At 39.0% G+C, this 24,264-nt stretch overlaps 1 protein-coding gene across 2 annotated transcripts in view; it reads right to left on the bottom strand.

Annotated features, from left to right (window-relative positions):
- The window catches only part of LOC107603147 (solute carrier organic anion transporter family member 4A1-like), a 28,922-nt gene that overhangs the window by 2,743 nt on the left and 1,915 nt on the right, over nucleotides 1–24,264 (bottom strand). The window contains exons 2-12 of one of the 2 annotated variants that reach the window (XM_016295858.1): nucleotides 16,237–16,272; nucleotides 13,587–14,182; nucleotides 10,971–11,343; nucleotides 10,090–10,180; nucleotides 8,429–8,550; nucleotides 8,223–8,334; nucleotides 5,424–5,578; nucleotides 5,061–5,313; nucleotides 3,489–3,651; nucleotides 3,046–3,221; nucleotides 2,416–2,629 (exon numbers count right to left, since the gene is read on the bottom strand). In XM_016295858.1, the coding sequence (XP_016151344.1) occupies nucleotides 2,416–2,629; nucleotides 3,046–3,221; nucleotides 3,489–3,651; nucleotides 5,061–5,313; nucleotides 5,424–5,578; nucleotides 8,223–8,334; nucleotides 8,429–8,550; nucleotides 10,090–10,180; nucleotides 10,971–11,343; nucleotides 13,587–13,994 (2,067 nt within the window). In that variant the 5' untranslated portion in view covers nucleotides 13,995–14,182; nucleotides 16,237–16,272. The remainder of the gene's footprint in view (nucleotides 1–2,415; nucleotides 2,630–3,045; nucleotides 3,222–3,488; nucleotides 3,652–5,060; nucleotides 5,314–5,423; nucleotides 5,579–8,222; nucleotides 8,335–8,428; nucleotides 8,551–10,089; nucleotides 10,181–10,970; nucleotides 11,344–13,586; nucleotides 14,183–16,236; nucleotides 16,273–24,264) is intronic. The other variant, XM_016295859.1, reaches the window with a different exon arrangement.

Genomic DNA, 24,264 nt, shown 5'->3' with positions numbered 1-24,264 from the left:
TCTTATGAAGTATTCTAATTTGTTGAGATAGTGAATTGGTGGGTTTTTGTGAAATGTGAGCCAAAATCATCACAATTAAAAGAACCAAAGACTTAAACTACTTCAGTCTGTGTGCATTGAATTAATTTAATACACAAGTTTCACAATTTGAGTTGAATTACTGAAATAAATGAACTTTTCCACGACATTCTAATTTATTGAGATGCACCTGTATGTATAATAATCAAGCCTAAGGTGATTTTCTGGTTTTAGCTGGTCTCCCTGGTCTGGACAATCTGGTTTGTTGGCTGGTTTTAGAGAAGATTTGGGCATTTTCGTCTGCCCTTTCTGGCAACACCAGGTTGGCCAGGCTGGGAAACTATTATTTATTGATTGATTGATGATTGTAAGCAGGAATTCATTGTTGGAATATCCAGCATGGTAGTTGGTTTCCAACAGTTGGTCATTAGCTAGTGAAAAAAATCAGCTGTTTTTTTTGGAAAACTGTAGCCAGCTAATGAGCCGTTTGGGCCAGAAACCAGCTACCATGTTCCAAAACACCAATATGTTATATTTCAATTTTTACTGATACAAGCAAGGATGTGATCAAATATTCAAGATAGAGGAAACAAGTTAGAAAAATCTGTCATTGAGAAAAATACATAACACATGACTATTAATTTAAAACTATTAATACAGATAAACAACATAAGCTATTAACATCAACCAGCAAACTTTTATCTTTTTAAATACTTTATCTTCTTGAAACTCCAGATACTGGCCTTATGGATCAGACGGATGCCAAACCCATGGATTCCAGGGCTTTATGACTGCTCTTGCCAGCATCCATTTTATTGCAGCCGTTGCTTGGGACAGATACCACCAGTACTGCACAAGTGAGTAACAAAAGTAAAAGAATGAATGATATGCTTCTTACCACATCAGAAGGATATTTGACATGCTTTGTTCAAGTTCAGCCCACCCATGTTGCCAAGACCACCTGCTAAAGGCACTTATAGTGCACATAGGCTTCACCAAAGGCCATTCTTTTCAGAATCTCAGTGAATAGCCATTTTAAATGTGAACACAGATCATGCTAATATGTTATGGTGTGTAAATGTAAATAACAAAAACATACACAACCATTCAAAACACTAAAGATTTAAAAAAATAAATGAATACTTTTATTCAGCAAATATTTTTTGAGCACCATATCAGAATATTACACTAATATTAAAAATATAGGTTTTAAAAGTAGGAAGAGGCATTTGTAAATATTACATATAAGAACTACAAGAACGTCTCAGGTTACGTATGTAACCATGGTTCCCTGAGAAGGGAACGAGAAACTGCATCCTCTAGGGGTCACTATGGAGAACGCCTCCAGCGTGACCGGTGTCTGAAGCATACATGTAAACACACAAATGCTATTGGCCGTCGACAGTCTATGACGTCATAACCGGCACGACCACAGTATAAAAGGGCGCCAGGAGAACACGTCATCCGCTTCTTCGCCTGAAGCTTACGTCTGAAGCATGGCAAGGAGATTAGAGGACGCAGTGTCTCGTTCCCTTCTCAGGGAACCATGGTTACATACACCAGACCCAACAATGCAGATGACCTGAAGGCCACTATCAAAGCAACCTGGGCTTCCATTACACCTGAGCAGTGCCACAGGCTGATTGTCTCCATGCCACGCCGCACTGATGCAGTAATTCAAGCAAAAGGAGGCCCAACCAAGTATTGAGTACATGTACAGTAAATAAACATACTTTCCAGAAGGCCAACAATTCACTAAAATTTCTTATGAAGTATTCTAATTTGTTGAGATAGTGAATTGGTGGGTTTTTGTGAAATGTGAGCCAAAATCATCACAATTAAAAGAACCAAAGACTTAAACTACTTCAGTCTGTGTGCATTGAATTAATTTAATACACAAGTTTCACAATTTGAGTTGAATTACTGAAATAAATGAACTTTTCCACGACATTCTAATTTATTGAGATGCACCTGTATGTATACGTGTCTGACATTTTATCGAAAATGTATGTCAAAAATATTCTTCTAGTTCACTCTTTGTAAAAATGGCAACAAATCAAATATTAAGGCAATGACATGTTATTTTTCCGTATTAACTTTCACTCAAATTGTTATGCTGATTATATAATTTGTAACAGAAACATTTGTATTCTCACTAATAGTTTCAGTCTTTTGATCCCCACTTGATGTACACTTTAGCTTTTATGAAACTGACTTGTCAACATACCGCTGGAGGCCATTTAGAGCTGCAAAATAAATGGCCTCCTGTGGTAAATTGAGAAGTTAGTTTCAAGAGTTTCATACAAGCTAAAGTGCATTAAATGTGGAATGAGTCAGCATGGGTTTCTCAGGGAACATTTTTGCATAATTTTCAGATATTTTCACGTTATTCTCTACCTTGTAGATGATGCCTGCGATGAGCGAGTACTGGCTCATGGCTGAGTTGTGGTACAGGTAACAGGAGCCGTATTCCCCACACTGCTCCTCCCACAGCAGGCAGGAGATGTCAATCACAGAGCCAAACGCTATAGGGCCTGGGATCCCACCAAGAGTCCTTACTACAATCCACTGGATTCCAAGCCCAAACGATCTCTGACTGTCAGGAACACACCTGCAGGAGGAGACAGACAATTACATTAGGCTATAAAGACAAACACCTGTATTATAAGGTAAGCCACAAGAGATCCTACTGTCTTCTGTATGTTTGGAATGGAATACTACAGTAGCTTACTACTTAAACAATAAACATTTATTATTATTATTATTAAAAAGAGTAGGTATTATTCTACAATACAGTTACGATTTGAAACAGCAGTATGCTAACCTCATCACGTTTATTTTGTGTTTAGAATTTTTTTAATGAATAGGAACTTCAAAAGAACAACACTTATTTGAAATATAAATCTTTTCTAACATTACAAATGTCTTTACTGCCAGTTTTGATCAGTTGAATGCATCCTTGCTAAATAAAAGCTACATTTTCTGATCACAAACATTTGAACCACAGTGTATATGCATTGGTCATACCTGAGTGTGGCAGTAAGTGCAGGGATGCTGCAGAGGAAAGTGAAGAAGATGATGACGAAGAGGAAGGTGAGGAAGGCTGGCATGTGATTGCAAGATGACACACACCTCCCTTCTTCAGCAAAACCTTGTTCTCCCCATGATATATTCCCCACCACACAGCTGCATCCAGAGAACACCTATGAATGCATAAACACACCAATACGGACAAATTCATAGCCAAGAATAAGACATACTGTAGATTCACATTTTTTTCTGAGACCTCTTATAAAAGTTAACTTTTTCTTTGCACCAAAACAATGCATAATCGAAAACATTTATGCAGCTTAGTTTTAAAACTTCTGTGTAATATCATGTTCTGAAACTTACAATATGCCTTCATAGTACAAGCTCATAAATATCAATTCCGTGACACTGAGAAAGTGTAGAACATGGGGTCTGTGTACCTGTCTGTCTCTGAGGCTATATGTGTGGTTGAGGGAGCTACAGCCAGCATGGCAGGGAGAGAAATACATCACTCCATCCGCACCACACACGGGGTTAAACAACTCCTTAACACAGTGACAGCCAATGTTACAGATTGCAGTCAGATTGCCCAGATCTGAGAAGCTGGGAGGGAGAAAAAAGGAATTTTAGTTTTGAATTTCACTTCAACCAATCAATAACACGCTGTCAGTCAATCTCTTTGCTCCTGCTCTGGGTATTAATTTAAACCATTAGCTTGTCAGCCAAACCTCTTTCACTTAATGCATTTACTTGGAGTCCCCCTGAGATTTTAAGATAAGTTCATTTCAATTAAGTAACACGTTTGCATGTTCATGGTTCTCTGACGTTAGTTAATGGTCACATGACATGCAGCTAAACAAATTAAATATTTCATCTTTATAGTACGCGTTTTATTTTTATTGTTGTTATTTTAAAATGATATATTTTAATTTGACATTTTTTATGATTTAATTAATTAGTAGCTTTTCTTTAAACACACGAACCCCCAGCAAATCATTTACTAACACCAGTTTAGGAAAACGTGACATGTTTAATGTACTTCATGTTGTTAATTACAACAAATGGAATATGTTTTCTTTCTTTTTGTATTTTTATATCAATATGATACAAGATTATCCTTAAATCATCATTGTGATAAATGAGCTAGCTCAAAAGTAATCTAAAAGTGTGTGATTATATTACCTAAAATGTGTAATGTAATGGATCATGCTACAGACTACAATTTTTGTAATGTAATTTGGAATCAGTAATGGACTACTATTTGTAAGTAACCTACCCAGCACTGCTTATAACTCCTGAATACTGTACATTGATTGACTCTTTTTGTTTGTATAAATATGACCTATCTTCCTGAATAAAGTGTAGAATGCACTGGTAGTGCACCAATTCTCTGCTGATTCATTCTCCCAGGCCTGCACAGCAACAGAACACCACTGGGGTTGATGATAGGGATAAAAACAGATAACAAACTTCCAAAGATTTAGGGCCAGATTTACTAAACAGGGAAAATTAGCTTTAGAGCGCAATTCCATAAAAGCACAGATGGAAGGGGAAAATTCTGCAGGTGATTTATTAACAATGTGTACATTAAAGAACACAGACACAGCCATAGCATTTCCATAATGACCAGCACAATCTACCAAGAGCAGTGCAAATTACCGCCTGCTTTAAGACATGCTTTTTTGGGCATTAAATAATGGTGCAACTACCAGTAATTTGGTAATTTGACGAGTGCAAACGTTAGTAAATCGCATTAGGTGATTCATTTTAATACTCTCCTCCCATAAATTTTGTATATGAAAGGGAAACTGCTACAAATGCAAATTCAATAAGGTCAGGAGCAAAAACAACCTTGTGTCCAGGCCTTTTCAGTGCTAATTCTTCACTGCGCGTCTTTAGTAAATCCTGACAGTACTATTTTAATGCCAAAAGAGTTTGTGCTGGTGCAAGCTGTTAGTAAATCTGGCCCTATATCTAACAGTAATGAATTCAAACGGTTTCATACTTCATACCTGTTGTTATGGATCTCTGTCTGCAGGTAGGGGGCGCTGTAGTGGTTGTGTGTAAAGTTATTGTAGTATGGGGCAGTTACTCCTGCCATGGGCACATTAGGACAGTGTACCAAAAAGATGGAGATAGCCGTCAGACTGACCACTGCGCACAGCATGCAGAAACGGATAATCCCACGGCAGCGAAGGTTCAGCTTCTTTACAATGAAGCCACCCAGGAAGGTGCCTCCTCCACCAGCTGGTACCACCATATAACCTGGAATGAGAAGATGTAGTTAAAAACAACTCAGTGTAGTTGTTTCTTGTACGCTAAGAGTAATTTGAGCAAGAGGGTGTGGCATTGAGTTTGACTGACATGATTCTTACCAAACCAGGTTGCTGCCTCTGAAGCACTCAGACTAAACTGAGACTCTAGAAATTTGGGGCCAAACGTGGACATTCCAGCTATGAGCGTGGCCTCTGTGGCACCAGCGAGACACAGAAAGATGAAGGTAGGGTTCTTCAAAAGAAACAGCATTGACCTATAGAGAAAAAGAGAGAATAAGGATTATTCAGTCATTTCAACGATTTCTTGAAAACAACTATCAACTTTCTGGATTTTACAATGTAAGTCCTTGTAAAAAAAGAAATTCAATCATTAAATGTATCTGCATAAATATAAAATATTAATAATAGAACGCTTCTAAATACTCTTAAGTAAAAGTGTTAATTTTTACTCATTATATTGCATAGTGTCAGTTCTGGCAGGTCACGTTAGTCAAGCTCGCATCAGCTGACTCTCAGCTGATTCGTGTCTACCTATAGGGATGCAACTCCTATCACAGCACTCAAATATAAGGTTTTTCAGTATTATTACCAGCTTTCGCGTTGCTCAATAGCTAATTACCCATCTGCATCCCTGACTCCTCTTGTCAGTCAAGATTCAGCCTTCTGATTCTCCTTTGAATCAGACTAATTTCTAAAATGTTACATTAAATTATTGAACCTTAATGATACCTGCAATACATTTATGTTGGTTCTGTTCAGTTTACCCTGGGGGGTTATTGCTGCTCTACCTGCTTTTATCCATGCTTGACTGCATAAATGCGCAGGGAGTTCTTGCCCAGAACAGAACCATACCGCCAATCCAAACTGTATGCTAATTGTCAGTCATCTTTGACAATAGTGGTCCTGACAGAATTATCTTTTGTGCATTTGGCAGTGCAATTTAAAGGAACAGTTCACCCAAAATCTATTTAAAGCTGTGCATTTGTACTAAACAAATACAACAAGAATTTTTTTTTAACTTCCAGTTGCTTCTGGTCCATCCACAATATTGCTTTCTCAAGTGAAAACACTGTCTTGTTTGAATCAGAATATTTACAGATCAAGCACCGATTACAAGCACAAATAGTCCAAAACAGTTCTAAAAAATATATATTGGTGGATTTCGATGTGAGAGGACAACATGAGATGGACTTTTTATTAGAGGAATAATTATTATGGATTATGGACTGGTATTTTGGCCATAAGCGATGGTTTAAAGTTAAAATGCATTAAATGGATGCCCATTTTCCACAAGTTGATAAGATTCTTTACGGTCTTAATGAAAAGTCTATAACATGCTTTGGTTACAATTTCTCAATGGTTGTGTAAAAAACACAGTTTTTACCATGTCAATATCAGCTCTTTTCAGAGCAACCTGTTTTGTTGCATGTTCCTTTAAATGCTAATGAGCTCTGCTCACCCCGCCCCTCTCTTCTGCAGTGTGAAGAGCAGTACTGTTTACTTTAGCCGCATTTAGCCATGAAACTTGCTAACTAGCACATTATTAGGAAAGGCGATTTGGGATTTGCAAAGATTCATAAAAACCCCTTATACTCACTTCTTCTGTAGGTGAGGCTGGATCACGAATGATTCGCACGAACATAGATGCATTTAGGCAGATCGGGGGGCGCATTCCCTTCAAAAGCGAAAGAAATTCACCGCGTCTTCAGCGGCTCAGATTTCGGGAGTAAATGACGATTGCTATGATCATTATTACATCCATCAACAAAGTACCTCAATCATTAAGAGACATTCTTGTCTATGTGCCTGCTCCAGCGTCGAAACAATGGTGGTCGGACTGTTACAGCTCACTCAGGGCGGGTCTAAGGTAAGACGGCCGTGTCAATCAACAATCGTGAGAGGCCTTGGTCTGTGTGACGTCACACAGACAAGAAGCTGAGAACGACTTGATATGAAAAAGGGGATATTATTTTTAGGGATTAAATAAAAACCACTGAGTGGATTTTTATCATTATAGGGTGGATGTGTACACACACTGCCAACACACATTTATTTTCAAACACCATGTAAAAGTGAATTTTGCATCCGATGACCCCTTTAATTATGGACTTTTTTCTTACAAACAAAACTTTTTAACATGCAATTAAATGTTTTATGTACTCTTTTTAAAAGTATGCTAAAGTGTACTTATTGTCACATTAGATTAGACCAAAAGTTGGCCAAAAATTAATTGTTTCACATAGGGCCTACATTAATCATTTTTAAACTATGTAAAACATACATTTTAAATGATTCTATCTAGCATTTTAAGTTAAAACGTCACATGATGTTCAGTTGACATCTCTTGGCCAACTATTACAACATTTCAATTTTATAGATAATCGTGTCTGGATAAAATACAATTGACAGCATTGATTTGTGCTTTTTTTCTTTTATTTGGATCGAAAGACCAATTGGTGAAATGCTGCAATTGTCTTTTAGTTGCCTTTGAAAACTGGACAGAGGAGAGGAAAACAACTGAAGGTTTTAATGATATCTAGTGGAAACTTGTGGCCAAATGAAAACTAGCTAACTAAATAAAAAACGGCAACCCAATAACTTGTACGTGGCAGTTTGTTGGATCTTTAAAAGTAGTGTCAGTGAAAAGTGCTAATTTCCTGGATCCTTAAAAATCGTCTAGGGACTCATCACCCATCGGAATTCGCTGAACTTGCCAGACAAGAAAACTACAACCTCAGCTACTTCTCCTCAACGAAGTGTCTAAATATAAACATGGTGGTACAGCACATGATAACAGACGGTGAAATGTGGTATATAGTCACACAAGTACGGCTTTTAATACATTTGAAAAACCAGCAGAGGAAACAAACCTTCCTCTCCCTGCTCGTATGTTCATACCTGGGCATGTCCTTTACTGTTTTGCCAAACTGAGGATCAGCTGCAGTGACCTGACTGCCATCCTTCAGCTGGTGGGCCTCTGAGACCCGCATGGCCACATACCGCTGGGAGCCTACAAGATATAGAAAGTGAGACTGTTATTCACACTAATACTATACTGTACTGCAGTCACTTGAATTCTTTTAAATCGTGTTTGTGGGTAGCACCTGGTAGCTGTCGTGGGTAACCCAGTATAGGCAGAGCGATAACCAGAGCTGCCGCTCCTCCTGCCAGGAAACCAATCCACCAAGCTCCCACCCACAGCGGATTTTCAGGAGTCAGCTCTGTCCTAAGAGAGATGGAGAGAGAAAATTTAGCTTTAGAATGTGCAGTTTAGTATTTAAAACAAATTGTCATGTTTTTGTTATTTCTATGGGGTTATGTCAGATTTTATCATGGAAGTCACAAGGTCTAAATCAATCTTAGTCTGTTACAGAAATTTAAATTGCATTTCTGCTATATTGTCTCCTATTTATGTATTCATATTTTGTGGTATTTATATTTTGGATACATGCAGGACATTTTTAAGCTGTCAATGACAGTTATTATATTTATATTAGTGCTGTCAATCGTAAAAAAATAACTAATTAATCGTACATTTTTCCTGAAATTAATCACGATTAATCCCACCTAACATTAAAGTTTTTAAATATACAGTACTTTTATATTGCAATAATTTCACATTCAATCTTCAAACTAATGTAGAAACAACAAAAAGACGAAAAAGGCGAGTATCACTGATACCAATACTACTGATGTCTCTAGGAAATTGTAATTTTTTCCTAATATTTAACCATTTACTATATGTAAGGTTGACTATACTAACATTACAGTATAATTGAGAGCTATCAATTTGAACATTTATTAGACTTCAAAAAATAACTAATTTAAGTGACCTTAAAACAATCTTCACATAAACCCATTATATATTTACCTGTGCCCTTCAGCAAGTAGGAAACATAGAAATGTAACAAAGTTATCAAACACTAAATTCTAAATTAAATATTGATTTCCTCTTTTTAATTTAGTTCTTTGATTAACAGACATCACAGCAGCTGGGTTATTATGCTATTTGGCTGCTATTACTTTAAGAGCTGCCGCTGCTGAACGTGACGCGGGTCTGACATGCATGCTCATAGTTTCATTCACATTTTAATATGAAATGATACAGGCTACAGAGCGTATTGCCATATATGTGTGTGCAAATGAAGAGCATGCGCTACGAGCACAGTATAACGGCTGACAGGACAGGAGAATTCTACTGAAGCTCCTCGTCACCTGTACCGTTTCCGTGCTTGTTTGACTAGCACCTGGCGCTGAAGTTAAGTGGAGTGTGCCTCTGACATGTCTCCTGTTTGATGTGGTTGTAAAGACGTTCTGCATCTAAATAAATGCAATTCTTGTCAAGAAAAAAAAGAGACAGAAGCAGCAGTTGTGAGTGGGGTGGCCAAGCATAGCTCGGCCCCTGCGTTAACGGCATTAAATATTTTTTTTTATTTAATTTGTGTATTTTTTATTGTATATATATATTATGCATGCTCATTTTTAATAATAGATTACCTTTGCTGTAGATAAATTTAAGTTTTTTTGTGTTAATTAATTAACAAGCTTTTGGTATTGGCCAGAATGTTAATAAAGCCTTTTCAGGAATAATTCATCCAAAAATGCAAATTCTGTCACTGCTTATTTAATACTGTACATTACTCCTGTGAATTATAGATAAATATGGCCTAAAAATATACTTTTAAATTTTGCGTGAGCTACTTATTTTAATAAAGTGAGTATTCATTTGCTGAAATGTTTATTTTCTTACTCATTAGCCACTTACGTTTGGTCGATTTCTGTGTAGATGTTGAGAAATAATCCACCCAGCAAGTATCCAGCCGCAGGTCCTACAATGGCAGCTGTGTAAAAGATCCCTGAGAAAACAGAAGAAAGCGTATCAAGTCTCTGTGGCTCCCTCCTCTGCTCCCCGAGTTATGTGAAAGCTGGTCTTGATTCACACACTGATTCATGTTTTTGATCAAAAGTTTGTATTTCCAGTGCCTGGAGAGGGGCAAACAGGGTAGCGATTGTCCTCAATGGCCTTTGAAAACTGGACGTTGGGGAGAAAAACAATGGAAGGAGGTTTTATTGATGTCTGAGGTGGAAACTAGTGGCTCTCACTGATAACAACAAAAGAAAATGACTAGGTGTGTCAAAGCCTGAGTGGGACAAACTGGCAGGGTTCAGTGAGGGCAAATAGCAATTCTTGAGTGTTTTCCATGTAATGCAAAAGACAAAAGGATTTTAAAATACAGATCTGAGTGCTTGAGAACTTTTGAAATTGGGTACACATTAACAAACAAACCCTCTGACAAAATCAAGTCCTATTAATACAGGGATGCACCGATATTAGGGTCCCAATTTAATTCCATTTTAGTGCTTCAATTGAATTTCAACAGTAAGGGCCTAGGAAATCTGTTTTGTTTTTTCCCAAATTCTGATATAATTTTTCACGATTCTGGGTTTTTATCATCAAGAATTTAACTAATCAAATTAATTTTATTAAAAAAAAAACACACAATCAATCTTTAAGCTAGTGAATGTTAAATGATGGAAAAGGTATATAAATGTAAAAATAGGGAAAATGGCCAAGCAGAACAAAGTTTCTAATATCAGCCTAATACAGTACAAATTTTAATGTTTTCATGGCATCATCACACTCACCTATATATACAGGTGCGTAGTTTGACTTGACATTCTCATCTAGGTAGGTGACCCCGAGTGTGTACAAAGGGGTTGCTCCGACCCCGTGCAGAAACTGGCCCAGCATAAAGACGTAACGGTAAACTGAGAGCCCACCTTCCTCGCCGACACACGTCTCGGTGTGATTGGCTGAGCACAGTCCCATACGCTCCGGCACTCTCACCTGATAAGGTGGTGTGGTGAAATGGGGCAGGGCAAAGACCAGAGAGCCCAGTGCCATGATGAGCACACCCCAGCCCAGCCATCGAGGCTTATGACCAGTACCACCAAAGTAGCTCACGAATGTCAGGCACACACAAGCAGCAATGTCATAGGAGCTCGCAATGAGCCCTGCCTGCAATGGGAACACAAACAACACATTGTGTTAATAATGCTGAGGTGTACATACATCCCAATTTGAATACTGTCCATCATATAATGTGTGAGACTAGTATTACCCAAAAACTATTTTCTGATTTAATATTCGATTTAAATTGATCAAAAGTGACAGTAAAGACATTTATAATGTTACAAAATATTTATATTTTAAATAAATGGTGTTCTTTTGAACTTTCTATTCATTAAAGAATCTTTCAAAAAAGCAGCACATTTTTCCCAAAAATATTCATATTAAACATTGATAATAATAAGAAACATTTCTTGAGCATCAAATCAGCATATTAGAATGATTTCTGAAGGATCATGTGACAATGAAGAATGAAGCAATGACTAACGGAAAAAAACAGCTTTTGTCATCACAGGAATAAATTAAAATAGTTTAAAATAGATTAAAATGGAAAACAGATATTTTAAATTGTAATAATATTTACAATATTACTATTTTTACTGTATTTTTTATAAAATTATTATACTACAAAAATGTGTGTCAAATCAATATTTTCAAAGTTGACTGAACATCCTTAAAAATTGTGACTGACCTGGTGAACAGTAATATTTCATAGAAAATAATATGAGTAAAACTGTAAGTCTTTTGAACATATAATGGTTAATTTTAATGCATTTTAGATGGCGATGAAACAATAATATAATTCTGGTCGATACTGATACCTGAGTTTATTTCTTCTGCTGAGCACAAAAGAAGGCATTTTTGAGCAATGTTGATAACAAAACAGTTGGTGGTACCTGTTGTTCGGTTACCAGCATTCTTCAAAATATCTTCTTTTGTGTTCAATAAAAGAAAGATCTTCATACAGGTTTGGGGCAACTCAAGGGTGAATGTATGATGTCCGAATTTAAATTTGTGGGTCAACTATCCCTTTAGGATTACATGTCAGAGTGTTGTACTAGTAGATTTAAAAGGGTCATATGATGCTATTTAAATTTTTCCTTTCTCTTTGGAGTGTTACAAGCTCTTGGTGCATAAAGAAGATCTGTAAAGTTGCAAAGACTAAAGTCTCAAATCCAAAGAGATATTCTTTATAAAATTTAAGAGTCAGCCACGCCTTCCTAAAATGGCTCATTCTAACACGCCCCCACATATCTACGTCACGACGTGGGAAGATTTGCATAACACCGGCCAAATGTTCACGCAAAGAAAGAATACTTTTATTCTCGCTGTAGTATTATTGTTGCCATCGCCGCCATGTCGTGAAGACGCTGTGTGTTTCCTTGTGAAAGTGAAACTACTTTGTTTGGCCTTCCAAAAGAAGACGATATCGCTTCGTCATGCCTAGAGCTGATCCGTGCTGGTCGTTGAGGAAATACATCAACTTCGCACTCTAGCCTGCCAGCCTCCACTCATTCCAGAACAGTTCAACCCAAATATTCAGATGTGTGCAGCGCATTTTATGGAGGACTGTTTCCTGATCCTGGGAGAGTAGACTACAATGCCGGCTGTTCTGACTCACAGACTGTAAGTACGTTTTCATATTTAAAGGATTTGCCACTGATGATTCAAACGCGAGTTTTAAGCAGTGTAGAGTAGCGCTTGTTGTTTGTCATTTCTCCAATCACAAATGCAGACATGGTTTTATGTTTATGCGGCGCGATGCAACGCAATGCGTAAAAAGACAGTATAAGTCATTATAATCAGTAATTATGTCCCCACTGGATGCAACAAATACCTCGTTTATAATAGGTTTTAATGTTTTTGTCTCGTCGCTCCGGCCGGGACACGGCATCACAGTACGGCATCACGCTTGAGGTATTCGGCCAATCACAGTGCACTGGATAGCTGGCCAATCAGAGCACCCCTCACTTGTCAGACCGATGAGCTTTGTAAAAATTGACGCGTTTCAGAAAAGCGGGGGCATAGAGGAGAAACAATAATGTACATTATGTGGAAAATAGTGTTTTTGAACCTTAAACCGCATAAACACATTTCATTACACCAAATACACAAAATAATGTTCTTTTTAGCAACATCATATGACCCCTTTAAAGATGAACTTTAAGTGAACATTAGATGCTGGCAAACGTAATCTAAACATAAAAATAGAGAAAATGAGCATGCACAATTAAATATGCAACATCCAATATCAATACTAGCAAAATGTTTAAAAATCTCTAATTTATATAAGTGGTATGGTACCGATACACCCCTCTAACTATACAAATGACAGCTTGTAATGGAATGACCTGGTAGCTGCGCAGGTCAAAACGTCTCTCAATGGAGGTGATGACGGTGTTGATGAAGCCGTTGATGATCATGCCCTGGAGGAAGGAGGCCACACAGAGGAAGAAGAGAACCCAGCGTGGGGTGTTGAAGGTCTGGATACACTGTGGGGTCAGTGCTCCCCATCCACAAAGATTCTCAGAGTCTGTCGGAACAAACTTCACCCCAGTGGGTGGCTCTTTGAGGTCAAGCCCCTTTTTGCTTGTCTTGTGGAGCACAGTGCGGGCATCTCCTGATGGGCTGCCTGGACCAGAGCCCTGGGACTCCACTGGGCTGGGAGTGTCCAGGCTGGGTCCCAATGGACTGTCATGTAGGACCAAGAGCTCTTGCTTGGAGCTGAAGGAAGTGTCATTGTTCAGCAGGTGGGGCATGGCCCCAGCAGGGAGCACTGTGACAGACTTTGTGAAGAGTAAGAAAACAAGGAAACTTTTCCACAGGAAACACTGATTCTGTGTGTAGTTTTGCAGAGTGATACGATGGCAGTCTTTGGAAAAAAAATCCCTTAATGGAGTTTCTTAAAGTTTAAACTGAAGTCATACAGATTTTTGAAAACAAAATTCTGCAAAGAAGAGTAAGAAAGAGACACTCAATTAATAAATTTGTCACCAACTTAAGTAAATTCACAGTAAATCATTTAACTCCAAAAACAAATCTATTCAAGCCCGTTTCCGCAACAAAAAAAGATAATTGTGACGTTTCATCTCAAAATTGGAACTTTTGTTGCTCACAATTCTGAGAAGATATCAGAATTTGTAAGATATAAACTAAGAATAAACTAGCAATTCTGACTTTTTTCTCTCAAAAGTCTTGAGTTTAAATTGTGCAATTCTGACTTTATTTTGAGTTCACATCACACTTTTTTTATTCCAAAAAATTAAATTTTTTATTTTCAGGGCCGATGCTGATTATAACAGATTAAGACCGATAACCGATATTTTGAACTGATATATATGGCTGGTGTAAAAATTCAAATTAATGTCAAAATTAAGAATAACAAGGGCTCTGACAAAATCTTTCTGAATTTCTAAATGCTTTTAAATTATTTTGTCGGCAAATCGGTTTTGAAAATGGCCAATACCAATAACCATAAAGATGCTTAGTATCAGCACCTCTATCGGCCAGGCCAATTATCGGTCAACCCTACTCACAATTCGGACTTTTTTTTCTTAGAATTGCAAGTTATATTCTTCTCAGAATTCAGAGTTTACATCTCACAATTCTAAAAAAAGTATAAACTCAGAACTGCGAAGAAAAAAGTCAGAATTGTGAGATAAAAAGTCACAATTACCTTTGTATTTATTTATTTTATTCTGTGGCAGAAACAGAACTCCATACTCCATACCAGTACTTCCATACTCTTTTAGTAAAAAAATTGCAAAAAACTGTGCCTATAGAGGTACAACAGTTTATCACTGGGCAGTCTCTTTAAAGAGACACTTTTGTCCCTTAAGGGAATGTTCTTTACCCCTAAAGTGTTCATAGTAATACCATGAGAGTATTACTACCTTACGGGTACATATTATTACTCTAAGGTACTAATATGCACCATTTATGACAGTGTACCAATTATAAGGCATAAAATAATTTCTCTTTATCCAGTGAAGTCAACCGTGACCTCCAAGCAGACCCCAAAATCTCTAATGAACAGGGATTAGTTCTGCATGTCATCTACGGTCCACAAAAACACTCTTTTGGGACAGACACCTGGCATGTTAGACTCACACTGTGCTTTCTGACCTACGGTAGCCCACAGGAAAATATTTTTTTCCCCAAATAGAGCTATATTGAAGTCATCTGATTTGTTTTCATATTGCAATATATATCGCAGGAACAAAAAATATCGCAATGTGAGTTTTTTCCAATATCGTGCAGCCCTAATCTGTACCGTTACAGTGTGAGTTGAGATGAGAGGGTGTTTTTAATTCATTCCCCACTGTAGTTGATTGGACGCCTAAACGGTCCTAAAAAGGTATACAAACTTAAGGTGAACTATTTTAGGCAAGTTTTTAGCTGTGTAAGACCATTAAGAGATTTTCAAACTTGTATGTCTTTAACTATATAAGCTCAATTTAAGTTAATAAGCTGCAGACACATGAATGAAAGTATGTAATACTTTATTTATATGCACTTACTTTGAACTATATTCCATTTTAGATATAGACCTACTTGTGTGTTGGTTATAGTAGTGCCTCGATCTTGCGAACAACTCATTAACTAAACTAAAGTTCCTTGTACGTGCAAATTAACCAGGCCAAACATCTCTGCTCACATTCAGATTTTGTTTTTGACACATAATTACCAGCAGCTTTGTGATTCATGCATTGGCATTGTAAAATAATTTACGACCATTATTTGAACAAAGTTCACTCTATAGAATTGCACCCATACAAAACATGAGACAAATGAAAATGCTTTTCTATTATTGCACTTGGCAGACGCTTTAATCCAAAGCAAGTTCCAGTGCAATAAAGTTACACTGTACATTTTATGAGTACATGCATTCCCTAGAAATGAAATTTAGGACCTTAATGTTACAAAACATAAAAACATGATATATTACAGCCAAGAACTACATTACAGTTGTCACACTGAAAGAATAGCAACTTTGCCTACCTTGGTTCCTCAGATACTTCATTGGTCTAAAAGGGTCTGCGAGTTTGATTGTGCAAGAAATCAGAGAGAAAACAAGCAGCATAAGAGACTAGAAGCAAGTAAGACAGCCCCAAAATGGGGAGTTACCCCAGCCTCTCACTCCTTCACATCTATCACTGAAGAAGCACAGTCCTGCCCACTGTATCTACCTGACATATGACTATCACCTCAGGAGTCTCTTCTTAACAAATCACACTTATAGGGTTAGTGCACCCAAAAATGAAAATTAGCCTGTGTTTTACTCACCCTCGAAGCATCCTAGCTGTATATTACTTTCTTCTTTCAGACGAATCCAGTCGGAGTTATATAAAAAATTGTCCTGGCTCTTCCAAGCTCTATATTTGCAGTCAGCGGGTGTTGCAGTTGAACAGTCCACAAGTCGTCAAATAAAGCATGCGCATCCATAATAAAAAGTGCCTCACACGGCTCCAGGGGGTGAATAAAAGTCTCCTGTAGCTAATCCATGCGTTTTTGTAAGAAAAAATATCCATATTTCAAACGTAATAAACACTTTTCTCTCACTTCCGGTATCTGTCATACGCGGAAGACTTTCCGGCAGATGATGCAGGACGTATGCGCAGCGCGCGCGCCTCTGAGATATGCTAGTCTCACGAGTTTGTTTATAGGAGCAAAGGAAGTAAAATTTCCTTACTTTAGCAAAGGAAAACTAGTCTCCTCTTGGTTAATATCGAAATCCTCTGACATTTTTCTTTATAAATCCTCGGTTTGTACTTCTAATTCGTGACCGGCATTTTGTTTTGTTCTCTCACCGCGTTCGTCATTAATCACACAACGCCGACCTCCAACGTCATCTGCCGGAATTGCTTCCGCGTATGACAGATACCGGAAGTGAGAGAAAAGTGTTTATTACATTTGAAATATGGATATTTTTCTTACAAAAACACATGGATTCGCTACAGGAGGCCATTTTTCACCCCCCAGAGCCATGTGAGGCACATTTTATTATGGATGCGTGCACTTTATTTGACGACTTGTGGACTGTTCAACTGCAAGTCTGCAACACCTGCTGACTGCAATGATAGAGCTTGGAATAGCCAGGGCAATTTTTAATATAATGCCAACTGGATTTGTCTGAAAGAAGAAAGTCATATACACCTAGGATGCTTCGAGGGTGAGTAAAACACAGGCTAATTTTCATTTTTGGGTGAACTAACACTTTAACACTTCATGAATGTATTTATCTAGCAAACCAAGGAGGAAGAAGTTCAGTTTATGCCGTCCCAGTTAAAAGCTTTCTCCAGGTATTATATTATATTAATTTAATAGTTTCCCAATAACACTCTCCACATGCAGAGAAACAGAGCATTGCACATTGGTGGATATATTGAGATGCAAACAGTGTTTGTTAAATGCACAAGCTCTTTATATAAACCAATATGCCGAGTGTGATCACAGTTTTCTTTCAGTCAGTTAAGAAATCTTAAAGAGAACAGGACAATGAACAAACAGCAAAAGAAAAATGAATATCTCCAAACCAGTATTGTCAAAAAACTGAGGAACTGGGACTATGCCGCTGCAATCCATGGTTTTCATTTCTGACTCATTAGCATGCATCTATGAATAATGAACACATGGTTAAAAAGCTGTGGAGTTACTATAGCGTTAAGAGTATTGGTGGTGCAGCTGAGGCTGTGTGAGCGAATCATTTCTCAGCTCTGTCTTCAAAAGAGCTTTGGTTCATGCTTTGTTACAATGAGATTAATAAAAAAAAAGCCTAATTATTTGTTCTTGTGTTCTATGAACTCTTTCATTTCTAATTTTAAATGTGTGATCAAACGAAGGGAAGGATAACATCAGCAAGAGCTTAGAGACTCAGGGTGGGAACACACGTTTGTTGTGGAGTACAGGTTCCTTCCCTTTTCTTTGTACTGCGCTGGATGGTCATATGGTGTGATATGAATTACACAGAAAAAAGAACAAGATAACAAAGCAAGACCGCGAGAACGGCACTTTCACTCTTGTTTAGGATTTCTGGGAAGGAAGCATTATCTGTAAAGCATTCACACAAACATCTATTTTTAAAAATTGCATAATGCTGATTTAGGTGTTGGGTGTGAATGGTTAATCTCAGATGTGTTTATATGTAACCAAAAAAAAACAGCCCTTTGTATTTCATTTATGCATTTGGCAGACACATTTATTCAAAGACATTGTATTCAAAGTACATGTTTTATCACTTCATTCGTGCATTCCTTGGCAATCAAGCCCATGACTTTTATATTGCAAGCACTCTTTCTCCTGTGTGAGCTACAGGAACAAGTAGGAGCACATTTGTATCAAATTTGTTTTAAATAGTTTAAGTACACTAAAAATAGTGTAGGATTTACTTTGAAAAAATTGCTAATAACAAAGAAACAGCATAATCCATTGAAATTTTTAGGTAGAAAGATTTACTCCAATAATCTTAGTTTGATTTACAATTCTAATTTACATATCATACTTTTTTAATAAATTGACAATCACACACACACACACATATATATATATATATATATATATAAGAATATGCCAATCACAAACCTGAAAACTGAAAGTGCAAGCATGTTTCCACCAGCGAATAAAGCTTCCTATAACATGTTCAACTCTCTCGAATTATGGAAAAGCAGGCCAACCAATCAGAGCTATGCATTGCTGTTATCCTTACACTATCACTCGCTGGAAAGCTATAAAAAAACAGCCTATGCCGAGGCACAATACAAAACTCAATATCAATTAGGAGATAGCAGTTAAAGCGAACTAGCTTTGTAGGCAATTTTCTAGTAATCAGTTGGCGTTTTTCCCATTGAATAAGGAAGTAATCTAAATAATACCTGCACTCAAATTCTTGCCTGTATATAAAAGATCATCTTTCTATCTTCCACTGAGACTTGCATTACCAGGGTTTTGCTGCATGGCCTTGTGGAATGCCATCCAGACCTAGTGATGTGATGGAAGCAGACAAGGGAAGTCTCTGACCCAGTAGCGACAGCTGATCTTACTCCATCCTTCGTAGATAGGGAAACCGTTTAATTCATGCATTGACCACAGAGGAAGACGCATGCAAATATACAGACATGCAAAACAGGTAACCATGTTAAACTATCAGCTACAAAACTATGCCGAGTCCTTACACAATATGCTACTGTATCTCCTGACCTGAACCTGTTTGGTTGGATGAATGGATGGATAGATGATTTACAGCTGTATCATTTACTGCATGTGTGTTCTATATGTTGTGCTCTTAGAAGCATGCATGCAGACTAAGGCCCAATCCCAATTCTATTTTATACCCCTTCCCCTTCCCCTACACCTCCGCCTACCCCTTCTCCTTGTCCCTTGAAACAGAGTGTCAAGGGGTAGGGGTGAAAATATTCCCCTAAGACTTGGGACACCACTACTATGCTGTCACACGTCATTATACGTCGTCTAGCTCCTACAATACACACACCTATGCTGGTGAGCATTAGAGCCTTTAATTATCATTCTATATTAATGCGCTGCTTACTGACACACACACACACACACACACACACACACACACACACACACATCAGAGATCGCGCAGCTCACAGATTCAGGAGCAAAGATACTTGTCAATGCTGTCCCATGACTTTTATTAATACCAGTTTAAATACTGAATCACTACATTATATTTTCCAACAACAAGAGGATAAAATCACTGTTTTTGAAGTAAACTCACTCTAAAAAGAGAAACTCTTTAGACATAGACATCTCTCTCTCTCTCTGTCACTCTCTCTCGCTCTCCAATTGGCAATATTTGAGAAAAGGGTTTAGCGATTTATATTTATTGGGGGGACTAGCCCCCCTCAATGTCTATGGTGGTTATCGCCCTGATCAGACATGAAAATATGTTGTGGCACTATCGTGCAGTCTGTAATGATATGACGTTAGCAAACTTTAGCGATTTTTTGCAAACATTTCTTTGAGTAACATGACCGTAAATATGAACTCACGATTGAAAGTAACATGAAACAAATGATTACGTTTCGTTAAAATCTTTATTAATGCCAAAAATGCTTACATTTATGTCTTTTTGTTCGCTCGGGCAGCCATGTTGCCGCTGAAGCCGGTTTACGCTGAGATAATTCATACCCCTTTGTTTGAAGTGTGGTCCCAAAAATCTTCGTTTGAAGGGCTGTCTGGCCCTTCCCCCTACCCCTCCAACCAAAAGAGAATCGAGACACCCCTACCCCTTCACGTGAACGCGCGAAATGGAGGGGTAGGGGAAAGGGGAAGGGCTAAGGAGTAGAATTGGGATTGGGCCTAAGTGTCCCATATCTCAAAGGGCTTGTCTCATCATTTAGCTGTAAACATGTCTGTGCATACTGTAGGTGTAACCAAGTGGAATGAATGACCTACAGAAGCAGCCAATCAGTATCGCTGTACTCCAGGTTTTTGCCTCTGGCACAGGAAAATGTGGGTTAACATAACAAGACAGCAACAACTAGCTTTGCTTAGATTGCCATGTGACCCAATTCAGTTGCAGCCTTTGACCTAAAGTGTAACATGAAAGTCCACTTTGGAAAAAATGCATTTATTTATTTGTTTTATTTCTATTTCTAGAGTATACTTTTAAAGTCCAAGACAAAGGTCCCAGCCTACCATGTTTTTAAGACAATAGTTTTTTTTTATTTTTATAATTGTTCTACAATTACACATTGTTGTTTTATTATAATTGAGATGCTATTATGGTTTTTATTCATATTTTGAATTAGTTTTTATTTAATATTTTAGTAAAGGTATATTTTCATTTTTCATTTTAATTTTAGTCAAAGTTTAATTCATTTTTTTATGTGTTTTTGTTATTTTGTTAGTATTTTAAAATATGGTTATATAGTTCCTCTTCAGGAACTCGAGCTGTGTCGGAAAACGCTATGGGAACACCTTCTGTGACCACGCTCTGAATCACATGTGAAATCAGTCCAATAGCTGAGCGGGACGTCATGTGCGGGTGACGTCATGACCAGGAAGCTATAAAAGTATGTGCGGCGGAGCCAGCATCAGCGAAGTCATTCAGCGAAGCGCTCTGTGTGTGTCAGTCATACTTATTGTTGTCTGTCAATTGTGAAAGTTCATAAGCTCCAGCTATGTCTAAAGCTCACGCAAAGACAAAGCATTTTAAGGGCGAGAGTAAGCCACGTTATAGGTTGTGTGTTCCTCCCTGCCCACGTTACATCACGAGTGGGGATACACACAGCCTGTGCGTGGTTTGCTTGGGAGCGAAGCACGCAGAGTCGGCTCTCGTGGGGGCCGGCTGCCCGCATTGCGAGCGCCTCCCACTGCGTACGCTTCGCTGCCGGATGGCTCTCTTTGAGGAGGGAGCCTTCGCCAGCGTTCCTCGCGGTGCTAGCCCCGCTTCCGTCGAGTCGGAGCGGCGGCTGCATTCGTGGGGTTCGCAGTTGGATCTGGCGGAGGGAATGGAGACGGGCGAGTCCCTATCTCCTTCCTCACCCACCAGATCCAGCGCCCGATCTCTGGGTTCGGAAGCCTGTTCTGCGGCTACTTCCTCCCGGGGTGAGGGCTTGACGCTCCACCTGTCTTCCTCCGAGGAGGTTGACGTGGAGGACATCGAAGAGGTTTCGCCCCCTCAATCGCCCTAATATGAGGAGCTAGTGGAGGTGCTTACTCGTGCCGTGGCCAAGTTAAAGATCGATTGGCCCGCAGAGAAGCAGGCCGAGCCGCAGCGAAGCAAGTTGGATGAACGCTTCCTGCGCGCGACACCTCCATGCCGGAGCCTGCCTTTTTCGGCCTGTCTCTTCATCCCTGCCTCAGATTATTATGGTAATGTGGAGGGGCTGACTGAGCGTGGCTATAAGGCGATGCCCCGGGTTTAACAGACGCTAGCTAGCTATCTGTCCCCAGGCATGGCGTCATCCTTAAAGGCTCCGGCACTGCCCTCCAAGTTGCTGCGTACAACATCAGCGCTGGTGGGCAAGGGGTACGCGGCAGCAGGTCAGGCCGGTGCTTGTCTGCACATGATGTCGGTGTTACAGGCATACCAGGCAGACCTGCTAAAAGAGCTGGATGAGGGCGAGGAGCTTAACTCTGATAATATCGCGGAGTTAAGAAGAACTGCTAATCTCTCTCTCCGTGCCACCAAGTAGACCACCTGCGCCATTGGGCGGTCCATGGCAGCTATGGTGGCAGCAGAGAGACTGATTCCCTTAGTAGATTATTTAGCAGCATGGAAGCTACTGCCAAATGTGTCGCAATGGGTCCTGCGTACTGTAGTAAGAGGCTACAGAATCCAGTTTGTTTCTCGTCCGCCTCAATTCAACGGGGTCACCCCCACTCTAGTGGGTCCCGAGCAGGCTCTGGTATTAGAACAAGAAGTAGTTACTCTCTTAAAGAAGGAGGCCATCGAGGTGGTCCTTCCGCATGAGACAGACCCCGGGTTCTACAGCTGTTACTTCATTGTTCCGAAGAAGGATGGAGGGTTGCGTCCCATTTTAGATCTGCGCCTATTGAACCGCTCAGTCATGCGAATGAAGTTCAGAATGCTCACACTCAAACAAGTTGTGTCTCAGATCAGGTCCGAGGACTGGTTTCTCATGATCGATCTAAAAGATGCATACTTCCATATCTCCATCCTTCCTCATCACAGGAAGTTCCTGAGGTTCGTTTTTGGGGGCAAAGCTTACCAATATACCCCGTACTTTCACGAAGTGTGTGGATGCTACTCTGGCTCCGTTGCGACTCCAGGGCATCCGCATACTCAACTACATCGACGATTGGTTGATTTTAGCTCATTCAGAGCAGGTTGCGGTTCGGCATCGAGATGCCGTTCTCTCTCACATGAGAGAGTTGGGGTTAAGACTAAACGCCAAGAAGAGTGTGCTTTCTCCATTACAGAGGAATACCTGCTTCGCATGTTCAAGGTCATGCAGAGATGCCTACGTGCCTTAGACATGTGGAGGAAACCTTGGTTCTTGTCTCAGGGCCACCAAGGGAGCTCCTTGTTGCCGTGTGACGCTAGCGACGGATGCGTCCCTCACCGGTTGGGGTGCGTTCAGTGGTGTGCTGTGTGTACATTAATGAGGAAAAAAAATTAACTTAAATGATTTTAGCAAATGGCTGCAATATAACAAAGAGTGAAAAATTTAAGGGGGTCTGAATACTTTCCGTACCCACTGTATATACTGCCATAAACATATTTTTATGAACGTTACTTCCCTAAAAATAAGCAAAAGGGAACTATATGGTAACATAAGGTGAACGCAGGGGCGGACTTACCCATTAGGCAAAGGTAGGCAACCGCCTTGGGCCCCCAAAAGCCAAGGGCCCCCTAAAATGCTTTTCATATAGGATATGCGCATTAAGCGCGGACACACGAACGTTTGTTGTTTATGGTGTTTATTACCACAACAACTGTCCAAGTCAGTGGCACCTGCAGGTGTAGGGCTGTACGCACTGCGAGTACCATGAGCGCTCAGACTGATCTGAGATTTGCCCCGCAAACATTTCAGTAGTTATTATAGGCCTGTGTGTCCCGTATTTCTGTCGACTGAACCCATGCCCTTAATTATGAATTTATCAGTCTTTTGCATGCCAAAGTCAATTTCTGCATAGAAATATTACGCCAAATAGAAGCAGAAAATTGTGCTATACGTACTTTCATGAGATCGGGTTAGCCTACAACAATTAATTTGTTGGCTATTTTACAAATGGGAATACAACGAATTCATGAACATTTTTAAATTCAAGCTACCCGTAAAATGTATAGTGAAAAGTACTTTAATAGCGTCTGGAATGCAATAAAGTAATTTTAAAGCTGTTTTTTAAAGCATTCGCTGCATGGATAAAAATATAAATAATTAACATATCATACAAAATTGCGTTGCAGCTAATTCTTTAAATTTTAAGGTATTCAGAACAAAGCAACATAAAAATCAGAAAAAGCAGCTATACAATTATAGGACATAAGTTTTACATATATGCCATTATAATTAATGTTTTATTTTTTAACTG

This window comes from Sinocyclocheilus grahami, unplaced genomic scaffold (genome assembly GCF_001515645.1).
Source record: "Sinocyclocheilus grahami isolate Dianchi unplaced genomic scaffold, SAMN03320097.WGS_v1.1 scaffold341.1, whole genome shotgun sequence".
NCBI lineage: Eukaryota > Metazoa > Chordata > Actinopteri > Cypriniformes > Cyprinidae > Sinocyclocheilus > Sinocyclocheilus grahami.
This window is presented reverse-complemented; position numbering and strand designations above follow the sequence as displayed.